General features: G+C 35.1%; 1 protein-coding gene across 3 annotated transcripts; it reads left to right on the forward strand.

Moving 5' to 3' along the window:
* Positions 1-1,813: 1,813 nt before the first annotated feature.
* On the forward strand, positions 1,814-9,824 carry LOC113698172 (E3 ubiquitin-protein ligase BIG BROTHER-like). 3 transcript variants are annotated; one of them, XM_027217885.2, is made up of 9 exons: positions 1,814-2,038; positions 2,419-2,500; positions 2,589-2,763; positions 3,155-3,395; positions 4,222-4,256; positions 4,465-4,509; positions 8,627-8,754; positions 9,351-9,459; positions 9,546-9,824. In XM_027217885.2, the coding sequence occupies exons 3-9, from the start codon at positions 2,614-2,616 to the stop codon at positions 9,594-9,596; spliced, it is 759 nt and encodes a 252-aa protein (XP_027073686.1). In that variant the 5' UTR covers positions 1,814-2,038; positions 2,419-2,500; positions 2,589-2,613; the 3' UTR covers positions 9,597-9,824. The 3 variants fall into 3 exon arrangements, with proteins under 3 accessions (XP_027073686.1, XP_027073685.1, XP_027073684.1); XM_027217884.2 differs by having other exon boundaries at positions 1,815-2,038; positions 2,419-2,445; XM_027217883.2 differs by lacking the exon at positions 1,814-2,038 and adding an exon at positions 2,060-2,214.
* Positions 9,825-20,864: the final 11,040 nt, after the last annotated feature.

Here is a 20,864-nt window from a genome sequence, read left to right on the forward strand (position 1 = left end):
ACTATCAATGTGCCTTTGAATAATTTTGCTTTGCACCTTTAAAGTTTCCAATATTAGCGTCTGCAAATATGTCTCTATTTTAGCATTTTCCGCGAACCATTTTATCAGTTTTACTTATAGGGGCTGATTTTGTTACATAATTTTTTTTTATGGTTGAAGAAATTACCACATGATAATTCAAACTAAGATAGATGAGTACCAAAAAAATCTTGCGTGGTAATTGATGCTGTGACAGAGTCGGGCGGAAGATTTCTCAAATTATCACTTAAAACTCTCAAACCATGAGTTGTACCTTCAGTAGATCTTTTTCTTTTTTTGGCATAAATTTTTGGGAAAATGCTCTTTTCATCCCTATTGTTTAGGGTGTTGGATAATTTCATCCCTAAAGTATCAGTTAAAACACATTTCATCCTTATAATTTTATAATTTCGATCAACTTCATCCTTAAAATTTCATGCAGACACATTTCATTCTTGTAAGTTCATAAATTTGACAAGTTAAAGACAATTGATGGATTGTCAAGCAATTCAAATAGAATAGCATCATTAGACTAGAGCTGTTAAATGGAACGAGCAGCTTGAAAGCTCGATTGAACTCAACTAGATAAGGCTTGAGATATGCTCGTTTAATTAACAAGTCGAGTAAACTCGACTCGTTTGTTATCCGAATAGTTAGATTAGACTCGATAAGGAAGAGTATATATGTCATTTCACAATTCAAAAGTGTAAAATTTGAAAATTATAGGTTTTTAGTGGGGTTAATTTGCACGAGCTTGAGCTGTGCAAACTCGGCTTGTTTGTGATAAACGAGTCGAGCTCGACCTCGAACTCGAGCCACATGTCTCATTTGACGAGTCAAGTCCAAACACATTTCAAAGCTCGTCTGCCTAGTCGAACGAGCTCGAGTTTGGCTCAATTCTCGAGTCGAGTTCGGCAGTTAAATACTCAACTCAATTAACAGCTCTACATTAGACTACGGCATGCCCATTAGTATAATACAGAAAACATTTGATCAACAAAAATCTCAAAAATCATTTTTTAATTCACTTTCTTATTTAAAAAGACAAACTTTTTAGTCATCAATACTCTCTTCTTAATCACAACTTTCTTCTTAATCACAAATTGAATAAAAAGATTGAGAGGAAATGAAATCATAGAAAAGAAATAACCTTATTATAGCTAATTGGATAAAAATTTCAAACAATCCATTGCAACCAATTGGAAAAGAATATTAACATGAAAGAAATAATTGTTTAGATTGTCATTTATTTGCAAAACTTTGTTTTGTTGCATCATATACATGTTTTTCAAGTTATCTATTTATCATATAATTTATTTTTTTATCTCACATTCATCATATCATAAATTTTAAAAGAAATAGTTTCTTATCGAAACACACTCATTATTATTTATATAATTTAATCAATGACTGAATTAAATATTAACAGGACTAGTCATGTGATAATATTCAGTCCAAATTGGTTAACAATCATTCAATTGTCTTTAATTGGTTAAATTTATGAAATTATGAGATTAAAATGTGTTTGTATGAAATTTTAGGAATGAAATTGATTGAAATTATGCAACTATATAAATGAAACGTGTTTTTACTGAAATTTTAGGGATGAAATTGTATGAAAGGTGCATTTTTCCGGTAAATTTTTTGGTGTCGGGCGTGCATTCACTAAATTTCTTTGTTCTTTTTTGTGTAAATTTCTCGGTGTCGAGTGATCCACTGGATTTGGACTAATTCCGAATCGTGCGCTTTCGAGTGACCCTCTCAAATGTGTTGTTTATTCTATTCACAAGACTGAGACCCGAAGTAGCTTCTTGTTGTTTGACCTACCATCCGGGAGTGGTAAATTTCTCCTCTAACAATGAGAAGAAGGCAACTCATGGAGTAAGTGAACCAAAGTAACAAAGGTGAGACGCCACCCGCTTCAGTCTTCACTCACAAAAAAGTAGAGACTAGAGAAGGCGGCGAAGAAGACTGCGTTTGTGGAAGAGGTGCCGGGGTGGCATTCAGAAAAGCAATCAATGTCGGTTTCTTTAATCTTTCATCACTCCTCCTTTTCTGCTCTCGATTCCTTCTCTTTTCTACTACAATGTAGACAATTTTTTCCTTTCAATTTCCATCAATTATGAACAAATACTTTCTTTCCTTCTTCCTTCCTTCTTTCTTTATCTTTCCTGAACCAAAAACACTCAATTTACTGTAAGATTTTACCCATTTTTCTTAATCTTTTTCTAAGCCTTTCTTAGTTTTGCATCTAAAATGCGTTAAATTTTTCTCGGTCATTTCCACCTCGATCCGCAAAATTATTGGAAAAAAATCGCATATCCCTGTGTTTTTGCGCGATTACTGTCAAATTCTGAGACTTAATTGGGAGTTTTCTAACCACTGGTGCTCTCATTGCAGGAAATCGGAAAATGTACAACTGATTAGGTAAATATTGACATTGAATTCCTCGATTTGAAGAAAAAATTTTGCTTGTAATAAGGTAACTATCATATTCGAATCACTAGTATTAGTTAATACAGATAAGTTTATAATTACGAATTTTAGAAGCTTTGTGGTGCAAACTGCAGAGTAGTATAGTAGTTAAGTGAGAAGATGAGCTGGCCCTCGCCGATGGAGTTTCATTATGCAAACTCTGCCCCTGGCATGCCTTATAATTCAATTGGAAGCTTTGTGGATTTCTTTGGAGGCCTTACTTATGACCATGTCAATTTTATTTTTGCAGAGGCTCATCCTTATGCACAGGTACATATTCTTCTTTCATTAAATTCACACAATTATATTTTTCTAATCACTTATCTGTGGTCTGTATACATGCACTTATATGAACATATCTGATCAGATTTTATTTGTTTGCCTGACGTTTAATTGAAGAGATTGTAACCGTTTGCCTCGTGAATAATCAATTTCATTGAGATACTAATGAGTTAAAATTTTGAGAGTAAAGTGCATCACTTGAATACGCTCACAATTACTTAGTCAGAGTCAGAATGTGGCATGTGTTTTGATTTTATTTGAAAAACCACATAGAAGAATGTTGTTTACCAGTATTTTGTCCTTTTCTTGTTAGGATATGAATTGTATTCAGTGGTTTATATCTTCGAGCTATTTATCTGATTGCCTCTGTCTTTTGCAGGATAGTGTATACCCTTCGATGAACACCAGTTTCCACAAATTTGCACATTCTGAACCTGGGAGTTTTTACTGTGAGTATGGCCATGGTTATGTGATGAATGATCATACTCAAACGTCTGAAATCGGTGAATACAGTAGGAATTTAGAGGATCCTTCAAGCATGATCCAAGAACAAACTGGAGCTGATCACATGCAGCGAGAGGAGAATTCAATCTCCCCTTCACATGCTAATCCTGTGGAGTGTAAGTTCTGATTTTTTGTTGCACTTTTTATGGCTTCCTATGGGTTCAAGCTGTATTTTTGGTCCACTAGAATTGCTCTTGCTTTAACCTTTTTTTTTGGGGCGAGAGGGGCCCTGGGGTGTATGTGTCATACTTGTGATCGTATAATTTTATGCAATTTTGAAGCTATTACTGTTTATTTGCAGACAACTGCAGTTCATTTTAGTGATGCAGCAGATGTGATTAGTGCTCAAGCAACAATCTAACTAGCAGTTAGTGTCTGCTCTTTACAGTACCATGGGAGCTATATTAGCTATAGATGATTTCTTAATGAATGTATTGAGAATTTCTTGCAACCATGCCAATCTTTATTTGATATATCACTGTTGCTATCTGTTAAAGAAACGGTTTAACTATTTAACGAATCTATAATTTTTATCTGATTGAACAATCATTATTGAGTCGAATATGGATATATTTTTTATGGTATGGAAGTATTAGATTTCAAAGTCTTCAGATACATATTAAGGTTACAGCGCATTCAATACACATAAAGTCTGCTTGTAGCCTCTTGAAATTTGTGTCTTGATCTATTTCTTGATGAGTGAGCTAGATTAGCTGCTCCCTAAGTTTTTCGTCAACATATTTGGAGGATCAATGACAGATAGTACCAAGCTGATATCTGTGCAAATTGTGTTGGTGGGGAACAGGTTTCGGTGCCTCATATGTAGGCTATTTGTGAAGGATATGATACCTTTCAAGCTTTTTGTTTCTAAAACGTTTTGTTGTACTGAGTAGAGTTTGTGATATCAGAAGATATTGATTGAGAATTGTTGCTAATATGTAGGTCCTCGAAGTCATCAGAATACTCATGATTATGAGGTATGGGATATGGAACCATCCTTTTACTTGCTTAATGTTTTCTGGTTTATTATTATTTTTGGAGAGACTTATTCTGGTTATTAGCAGTACTGCAAACGCCACGTTGGAGGCAGTAGTGCTTTTATATCCTCTTTGATAAATCAAAGTGATGCAAGAAAGCATCTGATGTCATTTGTTTGGTTCACTAATCCTCAGCACATTGATGCAGGTCGTTTGGCAAGACAACATTGATCCTGATAACATGACCTATGAGGTCTGATATTATTTTCTATTTATACTTTTTTTGATGCAATGATTTATTATCCTATTATTTTCAGTCATGTGGAGTGATTAGTTATCAAGTCTTTAAAAGATAAACAAAGTCCAGTATGGAGAACAAAAGACGTCATTAATCCTTTGAAGCTGCAAAAGCTAAGCATTTATTGTAAGAAAAGATTAAGCATAATTCGGAAGTATGATACAGAACAGTAGGAGTCTTCACACGTAACTTTTGCCATTTTTATTTTGCATTTTTTGTTTTGTTTAGGTATACTCCACCCATAATGGAGATTGTCCTTCATAGGGTTGGCAAAGTCCCTTATGGCAATATTCTTGCAGAGGCAAGAGAAAATTGTTTTAGGACTTTTCTTTCTCTTTGGTTCTTGGACGGTATCTAACATAGACATTGCACTGTCTAAGTATGAGAGGGTAAAGCTACTTGATGACTAATTAAAGAAAAGGTTATCAGATTCCAGATAGTGTTGGATGGTACAGCATTTGAAATGGACATGGGAAAGGATCATTATGTTTTGTTTTATGACTTGGCATGAGTTGTAAGAATTTCGTATTCCATGAAAATCAAAGAGAAGCTACTGGCTTAAGTTTGGAATATAAGGCTTCTTGTGAACTAAACTAGACATTTTTTTTTGGAATTGCGTCATTCATTCTGTTTCTTGTTGTACAGCTATAATCTTGCTATTGCTTTTCTTGTGAAATGGGAAGGATCAAAATCCAAGATTGACAGTTCCAACCGAACATTTTTGTTTTTAGTGAAAATTAAGACTATTGAGGTTTATGTATACGGTGCCCCCTTTTCCTTCTGTTCTTCCTTTCTCTTTCTTTTAAAGAAATGGTTTACATATGTTGTCCTTCTTCATGAATATTTACCAACAATATTTTAGGCAATCTCCAACTTTATTTGTGTTTGCTCTTCTTAGAATTATAATGATTTGAAGACCTCATGGTTTAGAGTTGACACGTTTTGTGAAGATGGACAAGCTCATTGACTTTATTTGATAATACTGTCATAAATAAGAAGCTTTTTTTTCTTTTTTGGATGGGTAGAGAATTGTGTAATTAAGATTAGCGACACTAAAGGATGTTCTGCTATTGTGGTTCTGGACCAAGGAGGCTATGTCATTTTGGCAAAAAGGTTCTAAATCTGAATATCCTGTTGAGACTGCTAGTTAGAATTTTGTCCATTAGTATTCTTGACAACCAGGAACAGGCTTTCATTGCAACTGTATTAGGCTTTGGAAAAATTGTTCGCATGTAGATTAGGGTAGGAAAAGGAATACTTAAGACTGGAATATGCATTTATCTGCATTCAACCATAGTTTAAGAATAGTTTCTCAACTTTAAGGTTTAGAAAATTGGAGAAAGAGTTAGAATTGGAATATTATGCAACAAGATATCTTTTTGATTGATGCATTATCAAATCATCAAAAATGACAAAGCAGAGGAGTCAGACAGGAGTTTGGTTTGTTTTTTCTTAATTTGGGTCCTTCTGAGGGCCCAAGGGGGCGGGGGGAGCATATGACTTCAGACAGGACAGCATACAGCAGATAACCTGAGAATAAATTCAAAACAACTAAAGTTATGTTTTATTTTAGTTGCTTGGAGTAAAGGCATTCGATGAATGTACTAAACCAGATTCTTTTGTTATTACTATTATTCTTTTATCATGATTTTGTGACTGATTGAACTTGCATTTGGGCTTCTCAAGCATTGAAGACTAATCTCTTATGGCAATATCTAACAAATTTCCACTAAAGCATGACAATTTGTGAGAATGCTATCAAATTTCCACTACGATTAGAATATTGTATATACTTATGTAATAAAGATCTTAAGTCTGCCCTTCTTCTGTTGGACTGTTTCTGAAGTCTTTAAGTTAAGTAAGATTACCATTTTTACAAGTTCTTAAGACAATGAAACCTTAAAGGTAAAACTTACCAAAAGTGACATCAAGTGGTGGTCTCCTGTTTATCACTAATTTGAATAAACTTGGGAACACACATCAAGTACGACTTTACATATACTGATTTCATAAAGTACAATGTATCTTTATTAGCATGTCAAGCCAAAAGTTTTATTTAGTAATTTGAAGTTTGTAACCTGGTTCTTAAGTTTGAAACTGTCACGAATCATTGCCCCATACGAAGAGATGTATATGTGATGACAGCACTAAGCAAGCTAAAGTTGTTTGGTATGTTTTCTGTTTGACATGCAGATGATAAGTGCTCAGAATAGGTTACTGCATGAAATTATTGCAGAATTTTATGGAAAGATGCTGAAATTAGTGTTGGCAGATTTTAGATATGTGTTATGCAACATGAGGAGGTGAAAGAGATTAAATTGGAGAGAAGATATGAAACTTCTTTAAGCTATAGTAGTTACTACGTGAAGGCTCAAGTGTGGTTGTGTAAAATTTTAGGCACTCCTATCTGGAGAAAATAGGTGATCATCATGACAAGAACATTTTTTTTTATTTCTTGTCTTTCTTGTTGAAATCTCCCTGGTAGGTAAAGACTTTAGGTCACATGATGTTTTTTTTCCCTGAAATATTTTATACTTTACATGGACATGCAACATAACCTAAAGACTAAGGGTCTGCTTGATAACATACAAAAGTGCTGAAACTGAACATTTTCAGACATTTAGATGTTTTGAGTGTTTGATAAATGAAAATCCATCTGCTGAACTTGTCAAGTAGTGTTGAACTTGTGTGTATTTTTTTCAATACAAGAATCTTAACTGAATGCTTAATTCTGATAAGAATCAATAGAATTACTTCAAATACCCTATCTTATCTATCAAATTTACCTTTGTTTGTTAATTATATTCGAAGTTCTTATCTAATTAAATAACTTGATATTCTCTATTTAACGGTTTTCTTTTTTTTTTTTCTCCCTTTTGAATGACTTTCACATCTTTTCCATACTCCTCATATAATATATGTCATCTTTTATATTAATTTGATTTAAAAATAAATATTGTCATTTTTATACCTAACAATTTTAAGTTAATTAAATCATAGGTTCTGTTTCTTTTTTGAATGAAAAGATATAAGGGCAAAATTGTCAAATTAAACTTATTAAGCATTCAGTTATAAATATTTATCAAACAGTATAAATAAGTTTAGCATTAAAATTCAGACATTCGTATATTTTTTTCAGTGCTTAAAATTCAGTAAATTAATTGTTTCACTATTCAGATTCAGTTTTATCAAACGGAACCTAAGAAACTTAAGAACAAGCAAACCACTGTAAATGTATCTACCTTGATTTTCGCCCATTAAACGTTATCAAGTGTGCCCACATATGATGGAATAGACATAACAGATTGTCAAAAATTTTTATATGAAGAGTTAAAGGGTTCAAAATCTAAGGGCATTCCATTGTATAGCATTATGATTGGGAGAAGTCTTGGAATATGAGCATATGTTCCAAATTTCGTGAAACTACTATCCTCAAATATTTGAACCTTCATCTTTTTCATATTCTTTATATGTGGACTTTGCTTTTCACTTCAAAAGCTCTGTATGCATTTGAATAGATTTAGGTGCACAGTGCTTATACTTCTTAGAATGATCATAGATTCATGGGAATGTATATACAGTACTCTTGCTGCTTGGTTGAGTTACTAAGTGATTTAAATCTATTAAGTTTCTTGGATGATTGGCATTACATTTTAGCAGAAAATCTGCATAGATAAAGTTTGAAGTTAGCCAATGATCTCCTGAGGGAATGTGTTGTTGAACTTGTTTAAACTTTATTTGGGTAAATGAAGTAGGGTGAGTAGTTGACAATACATCTATAAAATGAAGGAACATATTACTAATGATATTGATGTTTTTCTTTTTCTGCATAGATTTTCTGTAAAACTGCCTAAGACTATTTTTCTTAACTGTTTTATTTTGTGTTTTATGCTCTCACCAGAGCCAAAATTTCTTCCAGTATTGTCCCCTTATTTTCTCATTAGTATGACACTGGATAATGTTGGGACTGTTACATTTCTAATTGGAGTAAAATGGATCGTGTTGTAGCTGGTTATTGAGTGCATAGATATTTATGTAGTCCTTTATGTTAAATCTATTATTTTATTTGCAGGAGTTACTTGAATTGGGTGAAGCTGTTGGCACTCAAAATAGAGGTCTTTCGCAGGAACTTATTTCCTTGCTTCCGGTCTCCAAGTTCAAGTGTGGCTTATTTTCACGAAAGAAATCAAGACATGAGAGGTAATAAAGAGAGATAGAAAGTCTATTCTAGTTCTGATTCATTTACTATTGATGACGTTTTCTTAGTACAAGTCATCCTGTTTAAAGAATGTCCTTTGGTAATTAGAGCATGTTCATGGGCAAAACATCTGTATGTATTATGCTGGGGGTGTCAGACCAATAATATAATGTAGTTGTCTTAAAGGACAAAGGAAGTTGTGAGCCTTGATGTTGCAAGGTTGACAAAAATGCTTATGGTTGCTTTAGGTAGATGAACTTGTGGTAGTAATCATTTGATGACTATACATGGTCTCATACTCAGTGATGTCAATGTGATGTTCAGCATTATTTTACCATACATCTCTTGACATGGGACAATACAGAATTTGATTAATAGTTTAATTTCATCCCTTGAGTACTTTATTATGAGTCTGAAGATGACTTTTCCCCATGTATAGTTATTATTCTACCTAAGTTGGACCTTGCATCGGAGAAGGTAGTATCATTCGTCATTGTGAGGGAACTTATAGTCCATTTCTAGCAATAACTATGCATTTCTACCATCCTGATTCTCCCACAATTTAAAGGTGCTTAGCTTGCTGTATTTTTGTTGGAAGGTGTGTTATCTGCCAGATGGAATACAAGCGAGGTGATCGGCAAATGACTCTTCCATGCAAGCACTTGTATCATGTAGGTTGTGGCAGCAGATGGCTTAGCATCAACAAAGTAGGCTACTGAACCTTTCCAAAAGTTTTAACTGGAAAAGCTTTGCGTCCATAAAGGACTTATAGACGACTGTTTTGATCTTGCAGGCTTGTCCAATTTGTTACAAAGAGGTTTCGCTTAATGGATCGAAGAAATAATCAGCATAGAGTGGTTCTTTTCTTTGTTGTTCTGAGGTTACAGTACTGCCTATTTCTTCTCCTTTTTCTTTTTATATAGTGTCTTTATTTTCCTTTCATAATCTCACTTTCCAGTATAAATAGGTCATTCGTCGTGACATGATACTTGTATCAGCGAAGTTGGTTTTTTTTTAATTATTGTTATTATTATTATTTTTGTGGAAAAGAGCGAAGTTGGTGTTTGTACAAGTTTTTATGTCGCTTTTACATTTCTGTATGCTTAGTGTACTTGTATTCTAGCTGTTTTGTGGTTTTCCTTCTGGTACGACTTTCTTTGGATGCAATGATAACCGTGTTTGACGCAATGAAATTTGCTTGCAATATAGCTTCAAAGTTAAAACTTTACTTGGAAAAAAGCTGGTTAACAAATTTACTTATTTTCACTTGACAAAATGGTTTTAAGAAAGTTATTCTCTTCCCTCTCATTTGCTTTTAAGAGTGGTGTGTATATAGAATAAAAATGTCTAGTTGGGGTTCAAGCTTTGGAAATAAAATTTAAAAAATTTATTTAGATCATATATTGGACATCGACCTGGCTGATTTTCAATCTCTAAAAACTGGTAAAAGAATTTGGGTATGGTTTTTGAAATTAGATACCCGTTTCTAGATTAAAAGTTACCCGACTGTCTTTGTTAGATTGTGTATTAGTGTTACTGGATTGATGGCTGAGGTCCAATTAGTTAGACTAAGCATTGATGTTCTTAGACTGATGGTCGATCTTGCTGATACGTTCCGCACAAAAATTATTTCTTAAGAAATTGTGATAACCTAATTTATGTTCCAACCCACCCCCCACCCCCGCTTCCCCCGAAAAAAAAGTTGCTGATGCTTTTCAGCTCTCCCAGGAGTTATCTGCTCTTTTTTTTATTAGGGTTAAAAACAAAAAATCCTTCTATGGTATATCTAATATACAAAAAAGTCCCTCGTGATTTTAAAACATAAAAAATGATACCTTATGTCTTGAATTAAATTACAAACTAATAGAATTTGTTAAAGTTAACGAAAATGACGGTTTCATCTGTTAAACTTACCGGATTTCGTTATATTTACTGTTAAATTTACTAGATTCCATTAAATTTTCCGTTAAATTTATCGAATTCCATTAAATTTAACGAATTCTGTTAATTTACAATTTAGTTCAAAACATGAGCTGTCGTTTTGTATATTTTAAAACTACGAGGGGTTTTTCTGTGTATTAGATATACCACATGGGGCTTTTTTGTTTTTAACCCTTTTTATTTTTCTTTTTTATTTGCTTAAAAGGATGACAATATTGAATGAATGGTGTCTTTAAGCAGGCTTGAATCCTCCATGGGCATTATGAGAGCCACTTTTCGTGATTGAAATGGTACAAGGATATTTGCTGTAAAATTATGTTAATTAAAGATAAATTTTATATATGATAACATTTGAAGCAAATCTCTATTTTGGGATGCCGCTAATGTATCACAATAAGCACCAGAAATTTTAAGAATTTTTGTGACCTTGGAAGCACATTAATTAGGATATCAATAACATTGATATTACTAATTACATCATAATATGTTTCACTTATTGAATTAGATATACCCTTATTAGACCTACGAAACCTTTGTGTACTTGAAACTTCATGTTGCACCTCATTTTCATCAGTTGCAAGCTCCAATTCCATCTCTGTTTACCATCCTCTTATGGCTCTTGAATTTTTTCAAGTTCTATCTTACCTCTACTAGTTTAGAAAAAAATTAATTTTTTAAAGTTGGAATTATTATTGAAAAACACCTTTGTTCATTGGGACAATAGAAATAGTGTCCTCTTGTTTCCCAAAATACTGTACAAGACGACTTTAACTGGACATGAGCACCAACATATTCGATTATGCCCTCTGCATAAGTAGGGTAATCCCAAATTTTTTATGTGAAGATTTAGTGTCTTAATATACTCTATATCTCATATAGTATAGTCTAAACATTCTTAGATGGAATATGATTTAATGTCAAGTGGCAATTTTATTCAGGACATACTCCAAAAATGACTTTGGTAAGCTTATCTCATGAATACAGCTTTGGTAAACTTGCACGGCTTATAATCTCATAGTATCTCATGAATTTGTGATTTTTTTCCTAAGACACTCAATAATTGTCTAATAGAAAACAATTGCTTAAGAACTTCATTCTCCATTAGACAGTTTTGAAACCCTTGGTCCAAGTATTTTCCACCATTTTTAAAATCTAAGTAATCTAAAACTAACCAAGCCGTTTTTGTACTCTGTACTTAAACTTCAACTTCTTAAACTCTTGAAAAGTCTTGAATTTGTACTTCAATAAGTGCATATATCTACTTTTGAATAGTTATTAATAAAAGCAATAATGTAGGGAAAACTACCTCTAAGCTTAAGTTGTCAAAAGATCAAGATGCATCATTATATATGAGTTCTAGCAATTCTTTTATTCTCTCACTATTACCATTCATGGTGACTTGCTAATCTTATCTTGCAAACAAGACTCGCAAGTTTCACAGGATTCATAACTAAATTGGTCTAAATTTTTACCTTGATGTAATTTAGTAATGTGCTTTTGTTAACATGGCCTAGTATACAAATACTAAAGGTAAGATGGTCTTGAGTCATCTAATATTGAGAAATGATATCAGTAAAAAAAATATTGAGAAATGAAATTTCTTTGATTTTAGAAAATCTTAACACTTGTTAAGTTCTAAAATGTGTTCTCTAGATCAAGAAATATAATTCATCACCACAATATAATGAAGTAACATTTTTTTTTTAATAGCAAACCCCATACGCACCGGGGTGATGCCACCCCAAACTTTTTAATGAGAATGAAAAGCAAGCTACAATTGATTTCCTACATCCTACATCCTTAAAATGCAAAGGTAGGGAAATTTTTTTGAGTCTAATGATGTAATTCCTGTAATTGGTGGCGGAAATGAAGCAGCATCGAAAATGGCTGAAGCACGACCAGCTGTAGCAGAATTCTGCTCTCTTTGCAAGACCAGCTGTAGCAGAATTGACCTCTCTATAGCAATGCGTTAAGTTGAATGTTGCCTTGCTTAAAACCTGACTAATCCGAACTAATTCTGCATCGATCCACCAAGGATGCCTATGTAGCCCTTTACCCGAATTCAGCATCGATTGAGACTCCATCTCTACAATAACGTGCTGTAAACCCAAGGTTAAGCAGAATTCTAGACCTTCCATTAGAGCCACGGCTTTGGCTTTCATGTTTGTTTGATATCCAAGTAAGATGAAAATGCCCCCAAGACACGGCCTTGTGTAACAATACCTCCACCTCCTAAGTCTACTGGATTCCCAAATGAAGACCCGGCGATGTTCAGTTTGGAATATGGTGGCACTGGTGGGGATCATGCTTGAAGCAAATACTTTGCCGGCTTTGGACTTGCTGGGTAATATAAGCAACTCAATCGCAGAGGAATCAGCTCACTGTGATTCTCCAAATCGAAGGGGTGAGCCAAGAACACCAATTGTAACAGCCTGAGCACTTGGTTTACAATCTGAGTCGCCGTCATCTTATGGTCTTCGAAGACAACCTTATTCCTAGCTTTCCAAAGATCCTAGCAGATGAACAACAGAACTATTTGAGCTAACTCGACCATTATGGACTTCCTCGAAGAGAACTTCCACCAACCTTGCAGCTTCAGCATCACTTCGTCTGTCTGCACAATGTTGTAGTTCCATTCGTTTCCACACCTGTTCCGTAATTTGGCAACCAATGAAACAATGGGGGAGCGTATCCTCATTATCACAAATCCAAATTGGCACAGGACATCAGGAAAGGGTAGAATTTCATTAAGCAACTGCCACATAAAAATCAACACCTTTAGCGGAACCCGCTTATTCCAAATCATCTCCTTGACACCATCGAGTTTGAGGGTTGCCGAAGCTTTTCCATGGCCGAGGTTATTTTGAAATGCCCATCTGCTGCCGGACACCAAACCATCACATCACTGCTCAGGGAGAGATGAATCTGAGAGCGTTGAATTTGCATCCTTTCTTCATGTGTGAGAGCCTCCTGTACTTGATCCAGCTTCCATGTGTCATCACGTAACAAATTGCAAATGCAAATGTCTGCTGGCAAGGGAACCTGCTTCTGAGCTCCAAGCGGACCAGGACCCAGCCAATTATCATGCCAAAATGATGAGCTGCCCTCTCTAACCAGCCTGCTAGTTTCAATTGCATCCTTTCCACTAAGTGCTGAAAATGCTCGTTCTTCCCTCTCCCTTTAAAAAGCTTGCATCCTATGATACGTTACTCGGTCAACTTGTTCCGAGACCCGTAGCACGATTCGTCCAAGGATCTAGATGGATTGTCAATCATTTGGATTGGTGGAACCTAGAATCAAGAAGGACGACTCAACTTGATAAAAGGTAGTAGAACAGCGACTCTAATTGAGGTGGTTATTCAAGTAGATAGGCTGGTTTGAACAATCAAGGACAATACGCGAGATTGATCAAGGAACCCTTGCCATGCAAGTAAGAGGAATGCTCTCGGTTTTTTTGGAGGCAAACGAAAATAGCTTTATTCCCAAAAAATTACGTAACCTTAACTAGTACCTAAGATGCCTTTTTATAGGCTAGAATGCTAAGAGCCAAATCCGTTTGGAATACGGATTGGTGAACTACTTAACCTACCTAATCTTGGACATGAGTTCGGGCCACACTTCCTCATAAGTGGGCTGACTTATTAACACAAATGACCAATAAAATAACTACTAAACCACGACTAATAATAACAAATAAGCGGCCAAGTCAACGGAGGACGTTCGTTATAAGGCGTGGGCATGTTTTATAAGGACAAGTCATCTGGCCCGCAAATGAATTCATCCCAGCAAGTCGTTGTAAGGCTTGGGCACACTTTATAAAACGTCTTCTGCCCACACTAATTATCGGCTTGAATCAAAGTGTAGACAACTTGATTCACATCCTTCAAGCCTTCAATGTTTCTATAAACACCTTGTTGGTCTTGGACATTTCGAACAAGGGTTTGAAGTGACTCTTTGAATCTCTTTGCCCTTGCACGTGTAACAGGTCCAAGTGGAACTCTCATTGGATCATCATTCGGGCTTGAGTTAAAGTCGCCATCTGTGCACACATCAGTCCCCTCCACTTGAGAAGGATTTGTCCTCAAATCTGGATCATTTCACCAAAGAAGGGCCTCAAATCCGAGACATTGAACGTCGTACTTACATTATACTCCCCAGGCAGCTCCAATTTGTAGGTGTTGTCATTGACACGTTGAATCACTTGGAAAGGTCCATCGTCCCTTGGAGACAATTTGCTTTGGCATTGCTTAGGGAACCACTCTTTCCTTAAGTGCAACCAAACCCAATCTCCAGGTTCAAAAACCATCTTACGACGATGCTTGTTAGCTTGCTGGAGATATTGCGTGGTACGCTTTTCACTATTGGCTCGCACAGCTTCATGTAACCTGCGGACAAAATCAGCTTTCTTTTTCCCATCTAAGCTTGTGTGCTCAGAGGAGGTAAGGATGCCAAATCTAGAGGGGTTAAAGGATTAAACCCGTAAACAATCTCAAATGGTGAGTAGTGTGTTGTACTATGAACAGTTTTATTTTAAACAAATTCAACATGTGGCAAACAATCTTCCTAAGACTTAAATTTTTCTTAATTAAGGCCCTTAACAAAGTCCCAAGAGTTCGATTGACAACCTCGATTTGTCCATCACTTTGGGGATGACTAGCGGTAGAAAATAACAATTTAGTACCAAGTTTAGACCACAAAGTCTTCCAAAAGTAACTCAAGAACTTAACATCTCTATCACTAACAATTGTTTGGGGCATACCATGTAGGCGCACAACATAGATGGAGTCATTGCCCCTTTGAGATCTAGGCAATCCCAACACAAAGTCCATAGACAAGTCTACCCATGGATATTTTGGAATTGGCAATGGAGTATACAAGTCATATGTATTTGTTTTAGACTTAACTTTATGGCAAGTAGCACATCTACCAACCATGCGTTCAACATCTCTACACATATGTGGCCAATAAAAGTGTTCTTGCAACATAGCTAGTGTCTTAACAATGCCAAAATGTCCCATTAGACCACCACTATGTGTCTCGGGAACCAACAAGTCACGGATGGATGAGTTAGGCACACACAACTTGTCAACATAAAATAAAAATCCCTCATGTAAGAAATATTTTCCATGCAGATTCTTAACACAGATTTTATATACTTCACTGAAATCAATATCATTTGCATAGAGTTCTTTCAACATATCAAAACCAAGCAATTTAGCATCAAGACAAACTAGTAAGGAATGTCTACGAGATAAGGCATCAGCGACAACATTCGTTTTACAAATCTTATACTTAATGACATAGGAGAAGGTATCAATGAAACTTACCCACTTGGCATGTCTTTTGCTTAATTTCGGCTCCCCTTTGAGGAACTTCAAAGGTTCATGGTCAGTATGGATCAAAAACTCCCTTCGACGTAGATAAGGCTACGATGTCTCCAATGCCCTCATAAGTGCGTACAATTCCTTGTCATAAGTTGGATAATTCAAGGCTGCACCTCCTAATTTCTCACAAAAGAATGCACACAGCTTCTTGTCTTGCATTAACACGGCTCCAATCCCTACACCAGAGGCATTACATTCAATTTCAAAAGTCTTATTGAAGTTAGGTAATACTAAAACAGGTGTGTGTGTGAGTTTGTCCTTTAGAGCAAGAAATGAGTTTTCTTGTTCTTCTCCCCAGTGGAACTTGTCATTTTTCTTCATCACTGCGGTTAATGGAGCAGCAATAGTACTGAAGTTTTTGACAAAATGCAGGTAAAATCCAGCCAGGCCGTGGAAACTGTGCACATCCATAACAGTCTTTGGCGTTCGCCATTGTTGGATGGCTTCAATTTTTGTCTCGTCCATCTTGATGCCCTGTGAACTAACAACATAGTCTAGAAACACAAGCTCATTAGTACAAAAAGTGCACTTCTTAAGGTTAGCATAGAGGCTCGCCTTCCGAAGTGTTTTTAATAGCAATCTCAAGTGCTCCATGTGTTCATGCATGCTTCGATTATAGATCAAAATGTCATCAAAGTAAACAATGACAAATTTACCTAGAAAGTGCCTTAAAACATGGTTCATTAATCTCATGAAAGTGTTAGGTGCGTTAGTCAACACAAAAGGCATGACTAACCACTCATAAAGGCCATGTTTCGTTTTAAAGGTTGTTTTCCACTCATCTTCCTTTTTCATCCTAATTTGATGATAGCCACTTCTTAGATCAATTTTCGTGACGATGACAGCACCTTCAAGTTCATCTGGCATATCATCTAACCTAGGGATGGTGTGACGGTATTTAATAGTTATAGCATTTACAGCCCTAATGTGAAGACCCGAAAATTTTCTCATTTTATCTCATATTATTGATTTATTTAAATATTTATTCACTTGTTTTCTCCGAATAATTTATTTCAACCATTTTAAATTCATTTTTATGGAACCATGTCTTATTTATACTTGTAAAGCGTCTCGCTAACAAATTTAAATTTTTCAAAAGCTCATTTATTAAGGAATAACAAATACACATCTTCAAGATGATAGTCGATCTGAGAGTGCAATGATTTTGAAGAATTAAGGATGATCAATAGTGGACTAAGAAGAGTTAATTGAGAGATTAGATGTGATTAAGTTAAATAAAGTTTTATTACGCGTACGTCGATAATTTCTCGAAAGTCGTACCACGTGACGAATTGGAGACTTGAGGAATTAATATTGTGAGGACTCATGTTTTATTTTTAAAATAGTCATTTTTATAATTAGTTACCCTAGAGATAGTTAATTATATCATCGTTACATGAATTCCTTTTAAAGTTCGCCTTATCGCGCGCGAATTGAAATTTCGCGTATATCGAGTCGGAATGGTTAAATGGAGATTTATGAAAATTATTCTAGACTACTAAAAGTGAATAATTATAATGTTAAAGGAAGTACATTAGAGGTTTAGTGCACAAATGAAACAAACCCGAGAGAAAACGGACACGATACGTTCGCGCGGGAAACACTATTCCTAGTTGACTTTAGGTGGCTCTTACTTTATTTTCCCTCCAAGCTTCTCCAAGAAGATTCACTCATCAGCTCGCCCTCTCTCTCCTCTTCATCTTGCTGGCCAAAATTCTCCAAGAGAGAAGAAGAGAAAGCCCATCATCCTCCTTGCTCCATTCTTGCGCAACTTCACCTTAAATCCTTCACACAACACCTAAACAACTTGGAAAGCAACTCAATGTTGGTGGAGGACATCTTTCTCACGGTTTTTCTTAGGTTTTAGAGGTGTAAAATTTCTGATTTCACTCAAAGGAGTAGGAGGTAATCATCCAACCATCTAACCTTGGCTTTAGTGGGTTGATCTTTTCTAGGAAGCTTGTAGCTTCATTATTATTGTTGTTGTTTGGATTTAAATAGTTGGAGTGGGCTCTATGAAATTCTACCTTGATGATATAGGACTGATATGATGATGATAAGTGTTGTTTGTGTTATTTATGTGATAAACAAGATGAGATTTGTTGGAAAAGTGAAAAAAACCAAAGGAAAATTGTATAGGAAGAGGACGAAAATCTGCCCTATTTTTCTCGAAGCATTGATTCGAATTTTTGATGCTCAAATGACCTTGAATCTGACATAGATATGTTGTGTAGGATGTCTGGAAAGTTTTCACAGATTTTTGGGTAAAAGTTGAAATTTCAAAATTTTTCAAATCTGGAAAACGGTGTCCAGGTGTTCTGGACAGGGCATCTTTGAACGACCATAACTCTCTGCTCATACGTCAAAATCAAGTGCTATTTGTGGAATTTGAAACTAGACATCCATAGTTTTCTAACGGTGTATATGCACCTTCTAATTCAAAGTGAGTCATCTGTAGTGACTAATCAAATTCGGCTGCCCTGTTCTGTTAGTCCAACCAAGAGGAAGTTAGAAGCTGCAACTTGTGGCTCCATTTTCTCTTACTTGCAAACTGAATTTCAAAATACCTTCTTCTGATGAAATGTAGCCTTTTAAATTTAGTTTCCAACGCCACCAACCATGCTCAATTTCAATTGAATTGAGTGAGATGTGGTCTAATTACTGAACTGTACCAAATCTGGAAAACCCTAATTTTTGCTAGCCGAATGGCCCAGCTTGACTTGGGACTTGTTGTTTTGAAAATTCTGATGTCAATCACCTACCAAATGTATATTAGATGTTTCTTAGACCTTTGTTTCACAAATGACTCAGATTTGAGTTGATTTCATTGGGCCAAATGTTTGAAAAGGGAAAAGGAAGTTAGAAGACAGATTTGTCTTGGAAATTTCTTGAACTTTGGTAGTTTTGTTAACTACCTTCCCGTACGAGTTTTTATGTGAAATTTGATAGAGGAGTAGTCCTCTTATGAAAGTTGAATTATACCAATTTTGGTGTCATTCTAAGACTGTTTTGATATACAAACAAGATACCTAAGTTGTTCTTCCAAATCTGGAAAATGGACCGAACAGTCCTTAATTTTAACCAAATTTGAGCTGCTATATCTTGACGCTCAAAACTCTGATTCTAGTTCCGTTTGTTGTGTTTAAAACTTTGATTGGAACTCTAATATTTTTGTGAATTTCAGAGGTTAGTTCATTTTCTGTGAATTTTACCGAATTTCCAAGATTTGCCAAAAACCAAGATTGAAACTGTCTTGTAGTGCGAATCAGCCAATTTAAGCTGAAATTTGAGTGTTTTTCATTTAAAATCTTGGAAAAGTGTCTTCTAGGAACTTTGAGTACTTTGGAACTAGTTTCCAACGGTACCAAATTTTCCAATTTTGGACCAACAGAGTGTAAGATATGATTTTTCAAATTTGCTCCTTAAAATTGAAATTTTTGAACTTGAAGGGAATTGAGTTTTTAGAAACTCTTCACTACCCTTCGATATTGAATGACCATTTTAGATTTGCCTTAATGAAGGAAATTGATTTTTCTTTGCGTTATTAAACACCACTTTTGAACTTTGAATTTTGAGCAAGTAATGCTCTATTCCATGACATTTTCTTAGATTGTACAAGTGTACGATCTCTTTTGTTAACAAGAGACTTATAAGCGATAGTGTGTGGTAGTTAATTATTATTTGCTCAGGCACTCAAGGGGACCTTGAAGGGGATCTCGCAGTGGACACCTAAATCCTCAATTGGACACTACTTCCTTGTTTTTGATTGGTGAGTGTCAAGTGTGTGAAAAATTGTTACGTGCTTAATTGTTATTAGTGATTGAGTATTTTGAAAATGTCGAGTCGAGTGTATACTATATCGCACTCGTTTTCATTTAAGTGAAGTGTATTTGAATTACTTGAAGTGAATATTTAAGTAAAGTGTTTCAATGATTAATTATGCTATGGTTTCATAAGTCGATTGGAGTGAATCTGCTCGACTCTTAGTGGTAATAGTGGGGGACGCCCAAATCTCATTGGCCGAACTTGGACTTGAGCCGGCATGGGTTTGGTCGGGAACCTTGGTAAGCCATGAGAAAAACATAAGTTTGATCTATTGAGAGATCTAGCTTGGCATATTCAAGTAGTATTGCCTTATATAAAAGAAGAGCAGGCCTGTGAGAACCTTGAAAAAAATATATATATATATACATATTGCATTTGCATTTTAGACTTTTAATAAATTTTATTTTCATTTGTTCTTAAGTAAGTATAGAAAAAAAATATATTTAATAATTTTTATGTTACAAATAATTTAATTGTGCAAAATGTTAAACTATTTGAACTATGCCAAGTTAAATTAATATTTCTTGATGTAGATTATTTTATTGCTTTAATATTAATTCTTTGAATTCCAATCGCTAATTCTAAGTGTTAATAATGTTAAGTGTCAACGGAAACCTAGAATTAAGACGAAATCGATTTTAGGTTGAAACCCCTTATAACTACACTTAAGATGTTAAAATCTCGATAATCGAATTTTTGCGAGATTAGTATACTAATAGTCTACCAAATTTCACTTGGGGTAAAATTTTGGAATTGGATTACGAATGAGGACTTAAGTGGAAGGTCGGACAAGATGTTAAAAGACCAAATTAGCCCTCCATCTCAAATTAACCATGCAGCCATGGAACTTCCTTGGGCAAGCTTCAAATCCAAGCACTTCCATCTTTGCCGGTTCCATTCTCCACATCAACACTCAACCTTCCCTACTGCCGGCTCATTCCCACTACACACACTCCACTACA

This window comes from Coffea arabica, chromosome 1c, assembly GCF_036785885.1.
Source record: "Coffea arabica cultivar ET-39 chromosome 1c, Coffea Arabica ET-39 HiFi, whole genome shotgun sequence".
In the NCBI taxonomy this organism is placed as follows: Eukaryota; Viridiplantae; Streptophyta; class Magnoliopsida; order Gentianales; family Rubiaceae; genus Coffea; species Coffea arabica.

Bases quoted from the DNA above. Each gene is read 5' to 3' on its own strand.
- LOC113698172 (XM_027217885.2), top strand. From the start codon at position 2,614: ATGAGCTGGCCCTCGCCGATGGAGTTTCATTATGCAAACTCTGCCCCT. The intron at 4,510-8,626 runs GTCTGATATTAT...TTTTATTTGCAG, and splicing joins CTGATAACATGACCTATGAG to GAGTTACTTGAATTGGGTGA. The intron at 8,755-9,350 runs GTAATAAAGAGA...TTTTGTTGGAAG, and splicing joins AAGAAATCAAGACATGAGAG to GTGTGTTATCTGCCAGATGG.